The 20,448-nt window shown below is 47.7% G+C and overlaps 1 protein-coding gene across 6 annotated transcripts in view; it reads left to right on the top strand.

The window, feature by feature from the left end:
- col14a1a (collagen, type XIV, alpha 1a) overlaps nucleotides 1-20,448 on the top strand; it is a 78,812-nt gene that overhangs the window by 31,456 nt on the left and 26,908 nt on the right. For all 6 annotated transcript variants that reach the window (XM_076970804.1, XM_076970801.1, XM_076970802.1 and 3 more), the window contains exons 17-32: nucleotides 864-993; nucleotides 2,312-2,356; nucleotides 2,731-2,873; nucleotides 5,380-5,515; nucleotides 7,332-7,454; nucleotides 8,322-8,471; nucleotides 10,640-10,756; nucleotides 12,915-13,061; nucleotides 13,777-13,851; nucleotides 14,622-14,761; nucleotides 15,492-15,615; nucleotides 17,883-18,026; nucleotides 18,191-18,355; nucleotides 18,666-18,704; nucleotides 19,064-19,202; nucleotides 20,181-20,323. In XM_076970804.1, coding sequence (XP_076826919.1) covers nucleotides 864-993; nucleotides 2,312-2,356; nucleotides 2,731-2,873; nucleotides 5,380-5,515; nucleotides 7,332-7,454; nucleotides 8,322-8,471; nucleotides 10,640-10,756; nucleotides 12,915-13,061; nucleotides 13,777-13,851; nucleotides 14,622-14,761; nucleotides 15,492-15,615; nucleotides 17,883-18,026; nucleotides 18,191-18,355; nucleotides 18,666-18,704; nucleotides 19,064-19,202; nucleotides 20,181-20,323 — 1,960 coding nt within the window. The remainder of the gene's footprint in view (nucleotides 1-863; nucleotides 994-2,311; nucleotides 2,357-2,730; nucleotides 2,874-5,379; nucleotides 5,516-7,331; nucleotides 7,455-8,321; nucleotides 8,472-10,639; nucleotides 10,757-12,914; nucleotides 13,062-13,776; nucleotides 13,852-14,621; nucleotides 14,762-15,491; nucleotides 15,616-17,882; nucleotides 18,027-18,190; nucleotides 18,356-18,665; nucleotides 18,705-19,063; nucleotides 19,203-20,180; nucleotides 20,324-20,448) is intronic.

Genomic DNA, 20,448 nt, shown 5'->3' with positions numbered 1-20,448 from the left:
ATACTTAAGTGCTTAAGTCATGTTTCTACATTGTTCTGTATGGACTGAAGTGTCATGTGGACCCACAGTGTTACTCTCCATTAAGAACACCGGCAGTAATCGCATTTGTCATCCCCAAACGCGCTCGGCCAGCAGACGGAGAAACCCGTCCAAGCCAACGTGTCACGGAGTACGTGCACATATGTGCGTGCGTTTGTGCGCGTGTGTGTGGAGCAAAACGCATCAGGAGGTTTTAGGACCGGCTGGGGATCTGGTGCAGCTGCACTGTACAGATAGCCTCGCAGGTCGATATGTTTGCCGAGAGCCACTGGAGCAGAAAATAATGACGTGCTGGGAGGTGGGCTGGAGCGGCACTGCGGGCCTGTGCCCCAAAGGCACGTCCCCAGCCCGGCCTCCCAAACCCCCCTCCCAGCTCACGTTTCAGCCCCCGGCCCCCTCACCCCAGACCTATCATGGGGTTTGAGGGGGCCCCTCCCTCACAGGTACTCCCATCAGCACCATACCCCACCACTCATAGAGCCACCTACAGAAATGTCTGTTATCCCACGATGCCAGTGCTGGATCCGCTGCTATCACCGGTGGCGTGGTGGTGGTGGTGGTGGGCACAATGCGTGGTGCTTTTACAACTTGTACAAGTTCGAAATGCAGGCTCAAACACAGGCGCCTCTTCCTGAGGCTCCCGGACTCAGTACTGTGAGTCCTGTATCCATACGGATGTCAGTCCTTGTGTATGTGATGTGGTTTCTGCTGTTACTATTCTGATCATGTTTCAGCTTTGGCATCGTGCCTGGTTCATGATCGCACCCGAATGCCGTTTAATGCTGCCTTTTCTCTGTGTTGCCTTTTCTCTGTGCGTTGCAAAGGTGGCCGTGGGAGGAGACACAGACTCGTACGTGGTGAGCAGTCTCTCCCCTCTCACTGAGTACAAAGTGCTGCTGTCTGCCGTCTACGGGGAGACTGAGAGCAGCCCCACGGAAGCATCGCAAACCACACGTAAGACGGGGCATTCGCCCACGCAGACCACACGTAAGACGGGGCATTCGCCCACGCAGACTACACGTAAGACGGGGCATTCGCCCACGCAGACCACACGTATGACCACACGTAAGACAGAGCATTCGCCTACGCAGACCACACGTAAGACGGGGCATTCGCCCACGCAGACCACACGTAAGACGGGGCATTCGCCCACGCAGACTACACGTAAGACGGGGCATTCGCCCACGCAGACTACACGTATGACCACACGTAAGACAGAGCATTCGCCCACGCAGACCACACGTAAGACCACACGTAAGACGGGGCATTCGGCCATGCAGACCACACGTAAGACGGGGCATTCGCCCATGCAGACCACGTAAGGCCACACGTAAAACGGGGCATTCGCCCATGCTGACCACACATAAGACCACACGTAAGACGGGGCCTTCGCCCATGCACACCACTCGTAAGACCACATGTAAGACGGGGAATTCGCCCATGCAGACCACACGTAAGACCACACGTAAGACGGGGCCTTCGCCCACGCAGACCACACGTAAGACCACACGTAAGACGGGGCCTTCGCCCACGCAGACCACACGTAAGACCACACGTAAGACGGGGCCTTCGCCCACACAGACCACTCGTAAGACCACACGTAAGACGGGGCCTTCGCCCACGCAGACCACACGTAAGACCACACGTAAGACCACACGTAAGACGGGGCCTTCGCCCACGCAGACCACACGTAAGACCACACGTAAGACGGGGCCTTCGCCCACGCAGACCACACGTAAGACCACACGTAAGACGGGGCCTTCGCCCACGCAGACCACACGTAAGACCACACGTAAGACGGGGCCTTCGCTCACGCAGACCACACGTAAGACCACACGTAAGACGGGGCCTTCGCCCACGCAGACCACACGTAAGACCACACGTAAGATGGGGCATTCTCCCACGCTGCACGAACGTCTCCAATGCATAGCTGCACTGAGATTTCGGGGGTGGGGTAGAGTTTGGGATTCTGGATATAGATCTTGCCTAGTCCAGATGGGCACTTTGCAGTAACACGCCATTCCCTCATTTGGCGGGGAGGGACTGAACTCCAGCTCAGGATAGAGCTCTGGATGGCTTCTCCTGGTGTGGGAAACAGGAGAAGGTGGCGGTGGGCTATGGCAATTTATCACGCAGAGCTCGGGGACGTGCATATGAGGAAGAGCAGTGCTCCTTCTTCCGAATGCAGTCGTTTCATATCGTCTAATGGCAGCGCTTTTGCTGTGTGTAGTTTGAATGTGACCTGATCCCTCAGCTTGCTTTGTTTCCCCAGTGGCTGCGACTGCTACGACCGCCGTCCCCTCCGCGACCACAGCAGGTGAGAGCCACGTGATAAATGACGTGGGGTGTCACCGTACCCCGTACACCCGCCGCTCAGGGAGACCGAGAGAGACGGGCCTTTGTTTCCCGTCTCTCTACTTTGTTGTCTTAAACTCACGTCCTGGAGGAGCCAGATGGCGTCTGTTTACCGCCGCAGCGCGGTCCGCCTCTGCAGCGAGCGCTAAGTGGCGCGGTTGTTGCTGCTTCGCAATTGTTTGTGTTTTCAATAGCTCTGTGTTGTTGCAGTTGGGTAGGTTCTCATCAGTTTTCATCATGTCTCACTGCCTGTTGAGCTGAGCTGAGTTGCGCCGAGATTGTTCTGAGCTGTACCGAAATGAGCTGAATGGAGAATAATTGAGCTGTGTCCTCCAGTGGCCCGGCTGGGAGTCGCTGACCTGCAGGTGGACGCCGAGACCACGAGCAGCCTGCAGGTGAGCTGGGAGCCTCACGACTCCGACGTGGAGCAGTACAGAGTGACCTACGTCGGCCTGAGAGGAGACCGCGCAGAGAAGACGGTAAGGATACACACGCGTGCAGACAACGCGTGCAGCCGGTTCTGTCTCATATATGTCTGTCACATATGTTAGTAACCTATTATTATTATTAATAATGAGAAATTGGCAGATATGCCCTTCACTGGAATAGTATTTCAGTATGTTTTTTCATGATTATGATTTGCTGTTACAATACATATTACATCACAAATGTATATGCATTGTGTATTAAGAGAGACTTCATTCTTGATTTCTCTCTGTAACAGCACCCGCACCTTTGCTCTAGTGTAACCACAGAGATTCCTTCACGCATAACAACCCCCCTCGCCTGCCCTCCCAACCTACAAACACACACACACACACACACACACACACACACACAGAGCTGGGTAATTCCTTTCTACAAAGGCAGGTAACCCTTGGGGATGTCGATGTTAGCTCTCAGCTTCCCACTGCAAGGACGCCTCTAGCTCAAAGCTCAGTGGCTGTTTGGACTGTGGCTCCCTGTAGTGTGGAAACCTCGGCTTCTTGCAACTTATTTCTTAGCAACTGAATCTTGCTGTGAAGTGGAGCAGTTGTGAATTCATGCTCCGTACTGCATTTGAAGTGGAAATCCACCATTTTTTTTTATTACATCCGATTGATTTTACTCCAACCTTGGTTTGCCATGCTTACAATCTGTCACTGCGCTGTTCGGCTGAATCTGCAAATGAGAGCCAGACAACCAAGAGGAGTCAGCTTGCTTACTGATGAAACATTTAGCTAGCACTCACGCCGCACTCCCAAAGTTGTTCTCCAGCGCCCTGGTAACACTGTTGGAAGTGTGTCTAACTATCAAACCATCAGGCTTGCTTTCGTTGAGCGTCTGTTGGCAGGTCAGGCTGTGGGTGGGTGGGGGGTTGGGGTGGAGGCAAGAGAAGCATAAGGGAAGTTCCATTATCTTCTTAGCTAACAAGGGAGAGTAGGCATTACAAAGTGAAGAACAGAAAGAGAACGGAAAGAGAGAGTGAACACAGCTGGACATGCCTGTCGTCGCTCACAGACCAGGGTCAGACGAGGACATGCTCATTTTGATAGAATGCTTGCAAGAGAGTTATAGAGAGAGAGAGAGGGGTGAAGAGAGGCCGCGGTGAAGAGAGGGAGCCAAACTCTAGTCAGCAGGTTTCAGCACCACAGGTCTGGTGGACAGCTCCAGTAATGGGTGTTGTTTTGCAGAGGTCTACCTTGCCCAGACCAGTCAACACGAATAGAGGTTGATGGAGTGGCTGTCTGACAGGGATCATTGAACGTTGCAATTTGATCACAGAGGAGAAATGAATCATGATCAAAATACTCATTGCGGCTGCAGTTAGTTTGAAGTCAGATCTGGTTTCAGCAATGTCATTAAATGATTAGAGGAACAGATTCAAGGGAATATGTGTTATGCTTGTCATATTTTCTTGTTGCTTTGAAGTCATTCTACCAAGCTTATTTGATTTAGTTCAATGAGATTTGTTTGGCAAAAGTAATTTCCCAGAGATTCTGTGAAAAACATTTCACACTAGCAAATAAGTTCAAATACACTATTAATCTTCTCATTTTAATTAGCGATAGTGTTCACTTTCAAATTCAATGGTGAGTGAAACTGACTTTTGTGCACATAAAAGCAAAACAATCAAATAAAATAAAATGTGCTTCTGTACAAATTTGAGGAAATTCAAACAGTTTTTTTGACTATATAAAACCTGCTTTCAGAGTTAACTGGGGATCATTTGCACTGACTCAAGTCTTGAAGTGGCACTCTGAGCTCTGTGCAACATTTTGTTAATGTGGAAAATTAACTTGTGTTTTGTAACTTGTGTGTTTTCGATTGACTTGTGTTTTGTTTTGTAATGAATGCAATACATGACAGGCAAAGTGATGGTAGCTCAATTGACGTTAACAGTATAAGGGTTTTTACAGTGTATTGATTTATTGTTGTCTAAGGTAACACCCATCCATATTTTTCGGACTTATCTCAGCTCTGGTTATTTGCTTGAATAATATTACTATCACCTACAGACAGACCACACTAACAGTCTGAGTCGCTCTGAAAGGAGATGTGTGCTTATGTGTGTGGCTGATTGTGTGTCGGTGGTGAGGGAGTACAGCAGTATGGATAAAAGTCAGCCCCGTTTTCCTTTGTAACTGCCTCGTTCAATATGCAAGCGTCGGCAACTTCATATTACCTCAACTTCACCCATCCTTAACCCCGGCGTCAAGACACACTTCACACGCACTCCTACCCAGATTTACTGACGCAGCTATCTGTCATGTCTCCTCTTTCATTTCTCTCCTTCAGCTAGGCTTTTCCCACACATTCAGATACTACACACACACACACACACACACAGACACACACACACACACACAGACAGACACACACACAGACAGACGCACACACACACACACACACACACACACACACACACACACACACACACACACACACACACACACACACATCCCTTAAAGAACTCTCTGTTCTTATACATCTCCTCCCATCCAGATGCTGGTCCCAGGTGATGAGAAGACTGTGCTGTTGGAGCCTCTCCTCTCAGACACAGAGTACAGGATCACGGTCACCCCTGTCTACGCAGACGGCGAGGACAGCATGCTGGCTGTGTCCTCCATGGGAAGGACACGTATGTCTCTCCCTTTGTCCTCTGCGGACGTACTAAAGATTAAGCATTACTCCGAGTCGATAGCAACCTCAGCGTCTCTCTTTATTTCATGCAGCTGTAACACTGACGTTATTGACGGTCGTGCCCTTTGCAGAGGTCGACAGTCTTTTTTCACAAAAGTGAAAAGTGTACAAAACATGATGGATATCTGATATAATAAGTGTGCCCAGTTGTGAGATATTATACTCCCACTTTGGGAGCTCAGATTTAATCAGGAGTCAGTTCACTGACTGTACTGTGTGAAAGCATCGTCACTCTCCGCTGGTTGCTTTTATGGATGAGCTGTTTTTGGCAACATGGCAGGAGTTAGCACAAAAGCATTTATAAATGCATGCTGGCATATAGAAATGCATTTCAAATGTATTCTGAAACTTACAAAAATATCTTTGGCTGTGAAACTATAAAGGTTTTGCATGACAAAAGGATATACAGAGCACTGCATCTTTCACTAGTGCAAAATAACATAGTTTATCAATTTTGTGGGTTTTCCCTAATGAATATGCAATTTAGGGCATTTATACCTGAGGGTGTAGAGTACTGGTTTATGACAATGAAAATAGGTTACGTAGCACCTGCAGGGTAATTTACCAAGCCTGAAAGTATTTTTGAAAATGCAGATAATAACAATTGAAGGGGTAGTTCTAAACTTTTGTTTTTACGGGGAAGGAAATCATGTAGGTGTTGGGGACAGATAATTCAGATCAGTGAAGCTGCGTATGACATATGTAGCATTGCCACTGTGGTTTAGTATAACGTCACCATTTGCTCACTGTTAGTTCTTCGTGTTCTTCTACGCCATCTTCTCTTAACTTCCTTCCCCATTCTTTTGTCCACGACACTAATATGATTTAGTTAGTTTTATTTGTTTTTACTCTAATGTTCTTATTGCCTGTACAGCCAACAGCTCTTAATCTGCTGTCTTAAATTTCAATTTTGTGCCTCATTCAAATATAGTCTTTGCACGTGATGTAGTTTTGTTGTAAACTATCCTCAAAATGCACACTAGCTATACAAGCACAATTTATTCGGTATTATAGTAATTTAGAGCACCGGTGCTATGCAAATCAGTTTAAAATAGACCGTTCTGTCTTGTTGTTTCTCCAAAGCCATCGCATGTAGATGTGGTTGGTAAAGGCCACGGGTTCGTCCCACACCCCCACCGACCGCGTGTCCAGTCAGGGAGACCAACATTGATTTTGCTCACTAATAAGCTTAATGAAAGTCATCCATTACAGCAGCACTCTTACTGCAGTAATGAAGCGATCATCCCTGCCTTGTTTCCTCTGATGGAATTGATTATGTTTACCATCGTCTCAATGATCACTTTCAAACGACAATTTACTGTTCTGTTCCTCACTGATTAAAAATGTTAATGTCACCTTGGAATGGGCTCTAACTACGAACGCACAGACGATTGCACTGCAGCTGAGATAATGTACATTAATGTGGACAGGCCTTGATTAATGGTTATTCTTTACCCCAGTCCGTCCTTGTTTGTGACTGTTTCATGGGATGTTGCAAATGTCCACTGGGTATTGTGGAGGAGTCACTCCGTGAAAAACGAGGCATGTTTGATCAAGGAACAGTTCTGGCCAGCACAGAAAATAATGGTCACATCTGCAAGAATAGCTCCTACAGTGATTGATGTTCTGTGTTGTGGTGGTGAAAGCACCTGTTGGGTTTCGCTCTGGGAAATAGCGTCTGCTGCTGGCCTCCGAGCCATGGGTCTGGTGTAAACACAGCTGCCGGATGTTTGTGTCTGCTCTCTCATGGCCAGTGCCACGGTCCGCCCCTACGAATCTCCGGGTGTCTGACGAATGGTACGACCGCTTCCGCCTCACCTGGGAACACCCTGCCTCGCCCCCATTGGGTTACAGGATCGTCTACCAGCCCAGTTCAGGTGTGTGTCGGCATGCACTCACACACGTGATTTTAGTCACACATACACACGCACGCGCAGGACATACCGAGACATAGCAGGACATAGCAGGACATAGCACTTTCACCACGAAAGACTGGTAACTCTTGGCAGGCCAACGTGGGCAGACATCTGTGTCCGTGTCTGCTGGCCTGACTATGCCCATTCTCCCACCTGCAGTATTAGTTTCAACTATCAACAGAGACTTTTGTTTTGGCTGAATCACACCAGAGGGGGAAAATATCACTCACTCGTGTTTTCCACTCAAGCCCTTTGAGGGGAGAATCAGGTGGAGACTCTCTAAACTTCTGTCTTCTATTATATGCTCTTAATGTCAGCTCTGTGGTGGAGAAGGAGCTCCTCCTCCAACGCATTCTTAACCAACCAGCAGCTTAGTGGCACACACTGCAAACGCATCCACGACACTGTTTATTTAGCCAGCAGGCATAAAAAGTCTGAGGTTCATATTTTGTTTCTAATATGTATGTGTGTGAGGGGGGGGGGGGCATGGACACAAATCTAATGGCCTCATGCTTAGTCCCCGGTCTTTCTCTGGCATAGTTATTGAGGTGAGAATGCTTTAGTGCCACTGACGGTTTTCATTATTCATCGTCTTTGGCTCAGCTGAGCTCTGATCAGCCATTTTGACTTCGGTTTGTGTCATGGTGCAGCTAAGGCTGTATTACTGCAGGATCCCTCTTTCCATTTGACTGGAGCAAGGCTTTATAAAGGCGCTCAACTCTAGTGTGTGTGTGTGTGTGTGTGTGTGTGTGTTTTGCTGACACATGCATTATTGCTTGTCATTTGTTTCTCTCCATTTGGCTTAGTGGTTATCTGTATTGTGTGCAGGATCCGGTCGGGCAGTGGAGAGGTTGGTGGGGGAAGACGTCAACTCACTACTGATACTGAACCTGCTTTCTAGCACTGAATACAGCGTCAATGTCATCGCCACATACAACACCGGCTCCAGTGAACCTCTCACAGGCACGGCCAACACCTGTGAGTGTATTGGGCTCTCTCGTCACGTACACACAGTGATATAAACATATATCACACACAAACACACACACACACCAGTGCCTACACATCTATAGGAACATATTCATTTACACACAGACACACATATACACAGTGATATAAACACACACACATACACACAGTCATACAAATACACAACCACACACACACACACACACACACACACACACATATATCTGAGCATCTCCATGGCGATACTACTCCTCGGCTCCAGTTCACAGCTGTGACTCCAGCCACATTCTCTCAAATGCCATTCAAGCTCCTCCCACTCTGGCCCTCAAAAGCCACGTGACACTTTGAAATGCCCTGTCTGTGAGCGGCCTGTGTCGACGCCTTCCTTCAGCCCAACACTCAACCATCCGTGACAGGACTACACAGCAAAACCAACATTCAGACAGCCACTCCTCGCAATCACGAGCCTTTGCATATAAATGTGCTATCGGCAGGCACCTCACACAGTAATGCATGTCTGAGGCTTTCTCATCAAAAAGAGAGCAGATTGGGTTTCTCTGAAGGCCCAAGGCTGCCCCGAAGGACATGGGCGTGTTATCACACCGCTCTATTTCCGCTTATATGGACAAACAAGGGCAGCGCCCGAGGTACGCCGCTGACAGAACTTCCTCATAACGACGCCTTTTGAACAGCGGAGGAGTGGACGGCTTAAGTGCGGAGTTGTTTCCCGCCGCGCCGCTGTGGCGAAGGCTGCCCCGCGCTCTTTCTTTGGGAACTGTCATTATCTTATTATGACACGAAACACGCAGCCTAGACGATATCTGCCAGCGGCCCGTCAGCGCCGGATCGAGAGCGCGAACCGAAGGAGCGCGCGCTGTTGTTGTGACTGCTGAAAGTGACGCGGCGTGTCTGATAGGCGCCCGTCGGCACGCTCACGTTAGCCACCCCCCCCCCCCCCCCCCCCCTTAACGACATCTCTTTATTCGGCCCATGGTTTTATTATCTGGCTATATATAATGTCTGCATACTACCTGCTCTATGAGTCACATCACTGTTTCATGCATTTTCAATATGACCTTTGAATAATTAAATCCACAATGCTGGTATTTTCACTTGACTCTACTGAAACTCGTCTACACATTAATGGAGTTCATTAAAATACTGTGGGTTATATGAGGGAAGGATGGCTGCTCACATGCATTATTCAACGCCCTGTATGCTAATCTTCTGCGTTGTGGTGTTTGGTTTAGTGCTATTGCAGCATATCTGAGTCACCGCCGCTGTGATACGAGCTTCACTCTCGTCCCCCCGTGTGACCTCCTAACGGGCCAACAAGCGTTTTCCCGCCATTGTTTCGATTTCCAAATGATCTTTCTTGTGGTTATCTGCACGGCCACAGTGGTGACACAGCCAGGTGTGGGTGTGACAGCAGAATACCACTGTACTTATTTGAAAACACGCACTGCAGCCTGTAGACCAGCGTAACTGGGACCATGTGCTACGGCTAACCAAAAGAGAAACATCGTTCATCACAAAAAACGGGTCTATATTCCCATTCTTTCACACAGCACATTTCTTGTGGTTTCAGCAGAACAATGTCTGGCTAGGCCCCGTCTGGCTAGGGCCCGTCTGGCTAGGGCCCGTCTGGCTAGGGCCCGTCTGCTGGAGGCCCGCTAGGGGAAGGCTGTCTTGTACCATGTGCTGCTTGGTCATCGTGGTTTCTCTATCAGCTTACCATAAATTCACAGAACATCTTGACCGTTTTCTATCATGTAAAGCAAGACGGTTGAACTATATGGATGTCAGAACTTTTATGGATGTTAGAACTCTATGATTGATTTGATTTGATCATATGAAAATGAAAAATATTTGATCATTAAAAAAAACATTTACATTGTCTTTAACAGACAGATAGTTGACGATTTGAATAGGATATTCAGAACAAGGGAAACATTGAACTGATGTGGACACACTGGTTTATCGATTATTAATAATAATACACAGAATTTTATACATATACATGCAGTCAGAATTAATTAATGTATTAATGTATTACCAACCTTCCATATGTTGTTTCATGTTCATGTTGTGGATGTGACTCTAGATCACTCGTTGGTGTAAATAAATCGCTAGAGTGTGTGTGGATACTGAGAGGGTGTGTCTCCTGCGTGCTGTAGGGTTTCTGGGAGTGAGTCAGCTCAGGACGTACCAGGTGCAGAGCACCAGCATGTGTGTAGAGTGGCAGGAACACCTCCACGCCTCCAACTACAGGGTCACCATCCAGTCACTTCTGAGTGAGTAACCAAACACATATGCATGTACACACACACACACACACACACACACACACACACACACACACACACACACACACACACACACACACACACACACATATAAAAACAGGGCTACTGGTATTTTCAGATTGGACCCTGCCCAAGGGAAATATTGACATGTTCAGTTCCAAGGTAAAGTTATTGCTTTGAGAAAAATGGGATGTGCCTCGTATTTCAGCACATAACGTGGTGCTTCCCTGGCCGCGCTCCCGCGTTTAAACGCAGCGCTGTCGGAATGCGCTGACACGGCTTCTGTTCCGATTTGTAAAGCCTTTTCCCCTTTATTGCCTTTCTTCTTCCTGTCTGCGATCACTCACTGTCAGCGCTCATCTGGACGCTCCCTTCCTGACCTGCTTCAGGCCTCCAACGCACACAAGACTTAAGCTCAGTGGAACTGTTGAAATAGTTATTGTGTGTGTGTGTGTGTGTGTGGTGCATAAAAAGGTGGGTGAAGGGGGCATCTTAAAGAATATATTGACATCATACAGGGATTCTTGGAAATGTGAGTGACAAGCCTGTCTGAAGTCGCAGTCCCATACAGAGGGGAGTGCATTGGATATTCCATGCCGCTTAGCCTCAAGGGTAGTGAGCTGTATTACTGTGTCCATACATAGAGTCAGAGGCACATTTAAAACTCAACCTCACAAGCTGCATGTGTGATGTTTGCGTGCGTGCATTTTAAATGTGCGACTTTGAAGATCCTTCAATGTGGCGAAATGCTGCAAACACTTTATTATGGTTTGGCCAGCTTACCGAGGGATGCTTTTGGAAGAACAACAGGGTTACTTCATCCCTGTGAACAGAACCAGCTTGTCTCCTGGTGTACAAGGCAGGGAGGAGGAAGGAGGTGTCCTGATTCTGCGTGAGATGTGACTAGACTGTAAAGTGCAATTTGTTGAAACAAATGCTTAAAAAGAGACTCTTGAATAATTATTTGTAGAGTTGACAAGCAGCCCTCCCCAAAGCCTTGGCTTAGTTTACACCAACAAGGCTTTGTCGGCTCAGAAAACAGATGACAGATCCGATTGAAAGCATATTTGGTCAGACGTATTAATGGATTATGGTGTTGGTGGTCTGCATTATTCTCATGGGGCAATAGAAAATGAATAAGCCCTCTCACACGTCTCCATTAGCTTTAACATAGAGCGCTTGTAGGCAACGTTCCAGAAGGAGAAATTGGAGATGAGCTTTTGGAAAGTGCTCATTCTTTCACATGGGGTTTTTTTTTCCTGGTTTTCTCATCTGAGATAATATTACTGTGTTGCGTCTGAGTTGCGTACGTAAAACTGTACGTTTAATATGATCCTTGCAGACAGGCTTGTTCAGTGACGGGTAAATGAAGACGTATGACACAAACTGAGCTGTTCGATAGCTGTGTTAGCCATAGGAAAAGCAATACTGCTGGAACCCAGTGGGAGAGAGAGGGAGAGAGGGATAAAGGGGGAGAGAGAGAGAGAGAGGGGGGGGGGGGAAGGACCAGGGAGCCAAATAATCCAATATTTGAGCAGACCAAAGATACCAGGATGTGTCATTCTCTTCCTGAGCTTTGGTGGCCTGGTGGTCTGAGTCTATGAGTCAACCCTCATGTTCTCTCTTAAGGGCCTTTCCCCTGAACCCAGGGTGAGGTTGGACCTGTGCACTTTTTCACTTTCCCTCACTCCTGCACGGCTTTGGAAAAATAAGGACTGTGCTGATGGTGATGAATAGCAGCTATTAGAGGCCCTATCTCCTCTCATCCTGCGTCCTGCCTCCGTACGACCAGTGCGTTCAGTGTTTTCGCACATCCAATTTATTCACGTTAGTTTCTCATTCAGCAGAACATGACTAGCAAGCCCTGACAGAGATTGTAATTCGATTGAACTTGCTTTGCCCTCTGTAATAGGCGGAGTGTGGAGCACGCATGGCTCTGTGGACAGGTGCTTACAAGCCCATTCTCCCCAGCCGAAACCTTGTAAACTACAAGGTTTAGCCTTAATTTAACACACCTGCTCCAGCCAATCAGACCTTTGATTAGCTGGATTAGGCGTGTTTCAATTGAGTTGTTCCTACCTGATCACCAAGTGCAGTGTGCCATGTGAACATCACTCACCCATCTCACGCTGTTCTTCACTCACAGACGGCCAGCGGCAGGAGGTGTTATTGAGCGGCGGATCCAGCAGACGGTGTTTCTTCGACCTGTTGCCCAACACGCAGTACAAGATTAGCATCCACGCACAGCTGCAGAGCATGGAGGGCCCCGCCCTCACCGTCATGGACACCACACGTAAATAACTCCCTCCATCTGTGTGAGGTTCATCCTGTTGCTTTGTTAACTGAAGTTTAGATTCTTCTTAAAGGTACAGTAAGTCATTTTGGTAGAGGTTGGCTGAATCTAGCTGTTTTGAAAGATATGCAACAAAGTCCTCCCTTCAGCGTTCTCCCTGAAGCCACGCCCACACAATATGAGTGACAGGCAAATAGAGGCACACCTCCTTGCTTTGATTTAGTGGATGATTAGGGTCCATGTTCAGGACATTTTCACTTACAAAGCCATCGAAACAGCTCTTACAACCTAGAAATACAACTCGAATATTACAAAATGTTTCCGGACTTCAGATCAATGACCCTACCTTTAAGGTGAGGAGTAAGAATTCTAAGGTGTCAGAAACGTTACCATTGACACCCATGTTAACATAACTGACTGTACTGGGGAGGAACAGGTAGTGCTCTTGGCTCCCTCCCAGCTGTGATGCGTTAGCTCTCTACCACCCCAGCCAATCCTCACGTTGGTGTGTCACTTAGCGGCAGAAGTAACAGGTCAATGATACAGGCCGTTTCCCCGCCAACGGGGCAAGCGGAGTAGCTCTGTGTCTGACAGCAGGCGCTCCGTCACTGTCTGAGCAGTCCCGCCAGCCCGGACCGGTCCTGCACCTCCGCTCCGTCTGCGTGGGTGGAGCTGTTGTGCAGCGTGCTGTCTGTACTGACTTCTTTTGCTTTAGTTCCAGCTCCGACCCAGCCGCCAACTGCACCTCCCACCACCGCACCACAACCCACTCTCCCCCCGGCCAAAGAAGGTAAGAGGGAGCAGGGGTGGGGGAGGGGCTGACTGGAAACACTGACATTTTCAGGTTTTTTAAGAGGTCGGTTTACTTTGTTCTGTTGGTCTGATATGTCCCTGTGAGTTGTTTGACCTTTTGTTGACAAAGATTTAATCTGAAAGCAACCCTTTTCTAGTTCTTTGAGTCCTACAACTCAGTAAATATAATAGACTCTTCCCAAACCTACAAAAATGTAAAAAAAAAAAATGTTGTGACCCACAAATACACCTGTGGACCATGAATAATAAATTTACACCTGGTGACACAGCTTAAACATTTAAAACATCACTAAGATATGCATCTTCAAACAAGTCCAGAAATGTTGCTTCCCTTTTGCTTTTAATATTGTAATGTTTTAAAATAGAATTTCATAAAAATATATAAAAAACCCTCAAAAAGCCCAGTAAACACAACACTGAACCCAACTGAGGTTTCCACAGAAGAAAACATGTCCGTATCCTTATCCTGCACCTTGTTTACGCCAGCCGCTCTCCCCGTGGTGTTGGGTATTACCCCTGCTTAAAGCTGGGCATGATTCTACCCTTCAGTCCCATGAAAACAGGTGAGGCACTCTGGCAGAACAGAAGAGAGAAGAGCAGGAGCTTAGAATCCATCAGTGGCCTGCCGTTGTCTGGCTGTGACGGCGGCCCTATCGAGGAACTGGGGATCGCTCGGGATCCGACGTACTGCAACATTGGCGGAGCAATGACTTCTCCGTCTCTGTGAATTCTCACCTCCCTCCCCAGTGTGCAAAGCAGCCAAGGCGGACCTGGTGTTCTTGGTGGACGGCTCCTGGAGTATAGGAGATGACAACTTCCAAAAGATTATCCACTTCCTGTACAGCACGACTGGTGCCCTGGACGTGATTGGCCCTGAAGGAACCCAGGTGCGCTGGCCACGGCCTCCTGGTTATGTGATCCGTTTAACATGCACATCATTCATCATCATCATCATCACACCTCATCTATGTTAGAGCAGAAGAGCAATATATAATGTGCGCTGTCATGAATACAACTAAAGCCTGCAGCTTCTGGTCCAATAATTAGCTCTCTTGGGATGCTATCGCAATATTTTTGAAAAAAGAGGAAAGGAAAGAAACAAAATACACAATTCTGCATTTTTTTATAGTGTTATAAAGTTTATTTGTCTGAGTGATCATGGGAAGGGCTATTTTGGGTGGGGACACACACTGCACACTACCTACTGTTTAACCAGTACCTAAGAAAAACACGTCAGGTATAAATAGCATCAGTCTAGACACACGAGCCCAGAGCTCATGGATCTGCATCAAGCCTCATCAGGGTGCATGACAGCACAGCTGTTGGACAGACTAGCAGAAGAAGAAACAACAACAACACTTAAATAAAAATAACATCTGGAAAAACAACAAAATAGACCAAGCCTAAACGTAAAAGGAACGAGGTTTAGCTAGTGGTGCTTGTGCTCAAACACGCTAGCTGACGAGGGGGTGCCGAGGACTGTGGGAAACGTCGCGTTCTGAGGTCAGAGATGGCCGTCAGGGGGACGTGTTTATCTTCACGGCTCGGTCCAAGTGCAGTGGAGCGTGAAGCAGAGCCTGCCGGTGCGATAAACTCTCCCTGCTCTCCCTCTGACAGGTGGCCATCGTTCAGTTCAGCGACGACGCCAGGACCGAGTTCGTGCTCAGCTCCTACAGCGACAAGGAGTCTCTCCTGGACGCCGTACAGCGCATCACCTATAAAGGAGGAAATACCAAGACAGGCATGTAGTGGAGTCAGAGAGCCGATGACTCCTGATGGGGGGGGGTGCTGCCGAGGGGGAGGAGAGTGAGATGTAGGCATGGAGACATCTCGAAGGGGACAAGACCCTTCAAATGTGATGTGAATTTCACTATGACTTCAATTACCACTGCATGGAAAGTTCCGGTGACATCTTCTACGCGTGTTTCTAGTGTTTGGGTTTCCTGGCATAGCTTATTTCGGAGGCGTATGACAGTCAGATATAGCGTCTGCCTTAACGTCTGAAACTTTCACCTTGCCGATGCATTCTGCAAACATTTTGCCGTGTGGGTCCAAACCAAAAGTGCCCCATTTGTTTGAAAGGTTGTCCTGCAGACCCACTGCCTCCATCACGCTCTTGCTTGGTCCTGTAGTTTACGGACTGTGCATCTCGGAGCAGCGTGAGCTGCTGTGTCATGTGCTCAGTGGGTGTGGTGAGAATCATTGCTCTTAAATGAAACACCTCTTCCTGCACCTGGTGACAGTATAGCAGCCTCGCGGCAGACGCCTCCCCAAGATCCTCCATGCTATGGCCAACACACACACACACACACACTCTCTCTCTCTCTCTCTCTCTCTCTCTCACTCATACAAAAATATGCAAATAGTCCCCTGCTGAGGGATGTTCTCCATGGCGATAGGCTGACAGGCCGTGGGTGAGGTACTGTGACTGCATGGTGGGATATTTCTGGGTTTGGATGCCGTGCACCTGCAGATACACATGAGCCGGGCGTTATTAGGCCTTCGCCTTTATTTCCTCTCCTCATCCTGCTTTGCACAGCCCGCTCATTTGGGGCCGGGGCAGAATTGATTTCCTGGAAGCGGGGGAATTAGGCCTAATCCCCAGGCTGTGCTTTCATATATTCAAACACTGAGGATAAGGCCGAGGATCAGAGTGATTGGTCCCATCCTATGGATGTTAAAGAAGAAACTCCATTATTCCACCTAGATTCAAAGCCTCCGTCCTGACACTGAGAGTGTGTGTATAGGGAGACGGTAAAACAAAGAAAGATGATGGTTTTCTCGACAATCTCTGCCAACAGTGTTGCGGTGTTGTTGTTTATTTATGTAACTCGTCGAGTACGCCTGAATCCTCTGAACACAGTTTGGTCAAGTACACAAAGACATTGAACTAGAGCTAAAAAAAAGTACTAACAGGCAAAGCTCGCTCACCCTTTTGATTGATGACGTGCTCATCCACTCACGCCTCCCGCTCAAACCGAAGTAGCACTTCTCGTCTCTACCGTGACCCCTTTTATTCCGGCATAATGTGTCTGAGGTACATCTGTTCCTATCATCCATCTTGTTCTGACAGCTGAGGTGATATGAGGGAAGGAGCAAGGTGGAGGCATTAGCCACGGGACCCCGGACATGTTGACTCATCCCCGCTGTAATGCCTCAGTCCTACGCAGCCTTGCGTTTCATTCACAGCTTAGTTAGCACGGGGGAGGCTAGGCTGTCTTCTCATTTGAGCTAACTTTAGACGGCACTGGGAGATTAGGTGCAAATTCTAAACAAGCCAGGCTACCGTTTCCTTCCTGTCACCGCGCTGTGCCGGTGATGAGAAACGTGTGTGCGGTGTAGAGAGAGGTAGTATACGCTTCAGTCTGTCACAAGTGATGCCAGAAGCCTATCAGGACAGAAATGACTTTAAAAGATCTACTGCAACTTTCTTTATTATTATTATTATTATTATTATTATTATTGTTGTTGTTGTTGTTGTTTGTTTATTTATTTTTATCTCTATGCTAAATGCTATGGGGCTTCGTTGGCTCAGAAATAGTAGCCATTACAGAAGCCATTACTACATTACTTTAGTAGAAAGCATGTCAAAATGCCAAGCTGCATGCAGTGATTTCGCCTTTTTAACAAGCACTCTATGTCGCGATGGCTTAACATTCTGTAAATGTGACATATTTTTTATATCAAGTTTGGATTTTAGGATGTACGCATGGCGTTTACTAGCATATTAGCAGCCATAACTGCAGGTTTAACTGTAAAATCATTATAATATCATTTCATTGGCCTTTAAAAGACTGCATTTAACTGTGGCGGCGTGTTTGTTTACTTCACAGATCAAAGTCCCAGCATTCTCTCTGTAGGCAATGGTCCTTCTACCTCAGCAGCTTCTCCCAGCATATATCAAGTTACTCGTGTCCAGCTGCTGTAGCTCTAACCTGAACCAGGTCTGTCACTCTGTGGGCTGTCAGAAGTGGTGCCTCATGCTCGTGCTTTGCCCCGTGTGATCAGGTCGAGCCATCAAGCACGTGAAGGAGAGCATCTTCACGGAGGATGCCGGTGTGAGGCGAGGCATCCCCAAAGTGCTGGTGGTGCTCACGGACGGCCGCTCCCAGGACGACGTCAACAAGATCTCCAAGGAGATGCGCGTGGATGGTGAGTGACACTCCGGTGACCTCATCCCGCCCCCTGAACGGTGCCGTCGATCGGTGTGCCTGTTCCGTGATCGTTGCTGTCATGTTCTGCCAGGGTCTGCTGTGGAGCGCTTCACACAGACCTGTGTCCACGTGTGTGCAGAGCTCATAGATGGTTTGCTTTAGGTTACATCATTTTTGCCATTGGCTTTGCTGATGCCGATTACGGGGAGCTGGTGAACATTGCCAGCAAGCCCAGCGAAAGGCATGTGTTCTTCGTGGACGACCTGGATGCTGTCAAGAAGATCGAGGAGCAACTCATAACATTTGTGTGCGAGACGGCGACAGCCAGTGAGTATAACGCAGAATGGATCCTAGCAGTCTGTCGTGGTCTATTACGTGTAACCACATACTACAAGACACTAAAATTACAACCTGACTTACAGTTTTGCTTTAAGTAGGTCTTCACATTTTATGGTGTTAACCAAAATGAATTTGTAATATTGTTTTACGCTAATACTTAGACTAGTTCATCTGAAGGAAGTTCACACACCAATGGAATGCTTTTATCTGCATTTGTCCTATATCGTATAACACTCACTCATACTTGTTTACTTCTTGGTTATTCTTATGATATGTAACTGGACCCTTTTGTTTACAGCTTGCCCCTCCGTGCTGATGAGTGGGAACCCCTTGGCAGGTGAGGGGGGAATCATGTTCAGGGTGCTCATGGCTGCCTCATGTAATAACAAGATTCCTTACCTGTTAGATAACGCTGATATTTCAGTGTCAATATTTAACAATTCCACACGGGATTACCAGACCTCTGTTTTATCCCTGCATCTCCGTCCGGCCCAATGTGCGCTGAGTCTTCAGAAATGTAAATCTAGACGTCCCATCTGGATTCATTTTGGATTATCGTCCGCGAAGTGAGACTAAGCCAGCGGTCTAATGTGCTCACGTGGCGTTTTAACTTTTGCGTTGCCAAGACGACGGAGGATGTTCAGTTCCTCCTCACTGAGATGGGCTTGGGTGGGTCTGTCTCGCCGCTCGCTGCAGGATTCCGCATGATGGAGATGTTCGGGCTGCTGGAGAAACACTACAGCAGTGTGCAGGGCGTTTCCATGGAGCCTGGAACCTTCAACAGCTTCCCCTGCTACAGGCTACACAAGGACGCGCTGGTCTCACAGCCAACGAAGTACGTGTTTGTGTGTGTGTGTGTGTGTGTGTGTGTGTGTGTGTGTGTGTGTGTGTGTGTGTGTGTGTGTGTGTGTGAGGGAGAGAAGAAGAAGAGAACATAACTGTACATATGTCTTGGAGCCAAAGGATCAAAAAACTCGTGCTAAATCAGCCCTGAACTCAGTGCCTGGGGGTTGGTGCATTTAAACTGAAGTTTTGGTTTGTGGGTTGTAATGCTCTGACTCTTGTTTCCTGATGCAGGCCAGAACAGTTGTAACCAGATTTCATTCACAGTAGAAATGAAACCTGGCTGCTCAAATGTGCTGAAATCTGCCAGCACAGATCTAACGCTGCACCACCAGCTCCTTCTCCTGAGAGCACTGTGTCTGTAGCTCTGACAGACCCTGCCCTGCCTCCCTGCGTGGTAGTGTTTGGACAAGGCTATGCTGTCCTGAGCTCAGCGGGAGGGCTAATGTTCCACTGAAGGGTTGGAGTGCTAGTATATGGCTGAACGTGTTGCTCTCTGACCTCTGATCCACTTAGCAACATTTACACAAACAGGAGCAAACACAGACTTTTGTGTTAGCTTAGCTTATGCTATGAAATCCACCTGAGTGATTAGCAGATGGGCTAATGACTGAGGGATGGTAGCTGTTTAGGGTTATATTACCAGTGAGAAGCAGAGGTTTCATTCTAGCTGACAGTGCTGATGGCCACAGCCTGTTGTTCGTGCTTGACTTTTATAACAACTCCAATCATGACTCCGCTTTAAGAACTAGATTAAAATCTGTAGAGGGCAATAAATTATAATCATATGCAGTGTGACATGTATTTTGATACATTATTATTAAAGTGTTGAAATACTTGTTGATCTGCTGACAATGTTGAAGTATTTATCTGTCTTTGCCCCATATTGAGAAGAGCAGTAATATATTCGACACATAAGGCATAATGTGGTGCTGATTTCAATCAAAAGCGTCTTTCATTAATGTTGTAGATATCTGCACCCTGAGGGACTCCCCTCTGACTACACCATCACAGTGCTGTTCCGTATCCTGCCTGAAACGCCACAGGAGCCCTTTGCATTGTGGGAAATACTCGATAAAGACAAGGATCCACTGGTGGGCATCATCCTAGACAGTGAGTATTGTTCTTGCTGGCCTGCTCTCAGCAGACTGCACAAACCCAGCCTACACTGAAAAACTTTACAACAGACAAAAACAGAGGGATCCTGTCATGTGAGGCTGTTGCACTGTGAATCTCTC

Source organism: Brachyhypopomus gauderio, chromosome 13 (assembly GCF_052324685.1).
Source record: "Brachyhypopomus gauderio isolate BG-103 chromosome 13, BGAUD_0.2, whole genome shotgun sequence".
In the NCBI taxonomy this organism is placed as follows: domain Eukaryota; kingdom Metazoa; phylum Chordata; class Actinopteri; order Gymnotiformes; family Hypopomidae; genus Brachyhypopomus; species Brachyhypopomus gauderio.
Note: the sequence above shows the minus strand (reverse complement) of the source record. Positions and strands in the feature narration are given on the sequence as shown.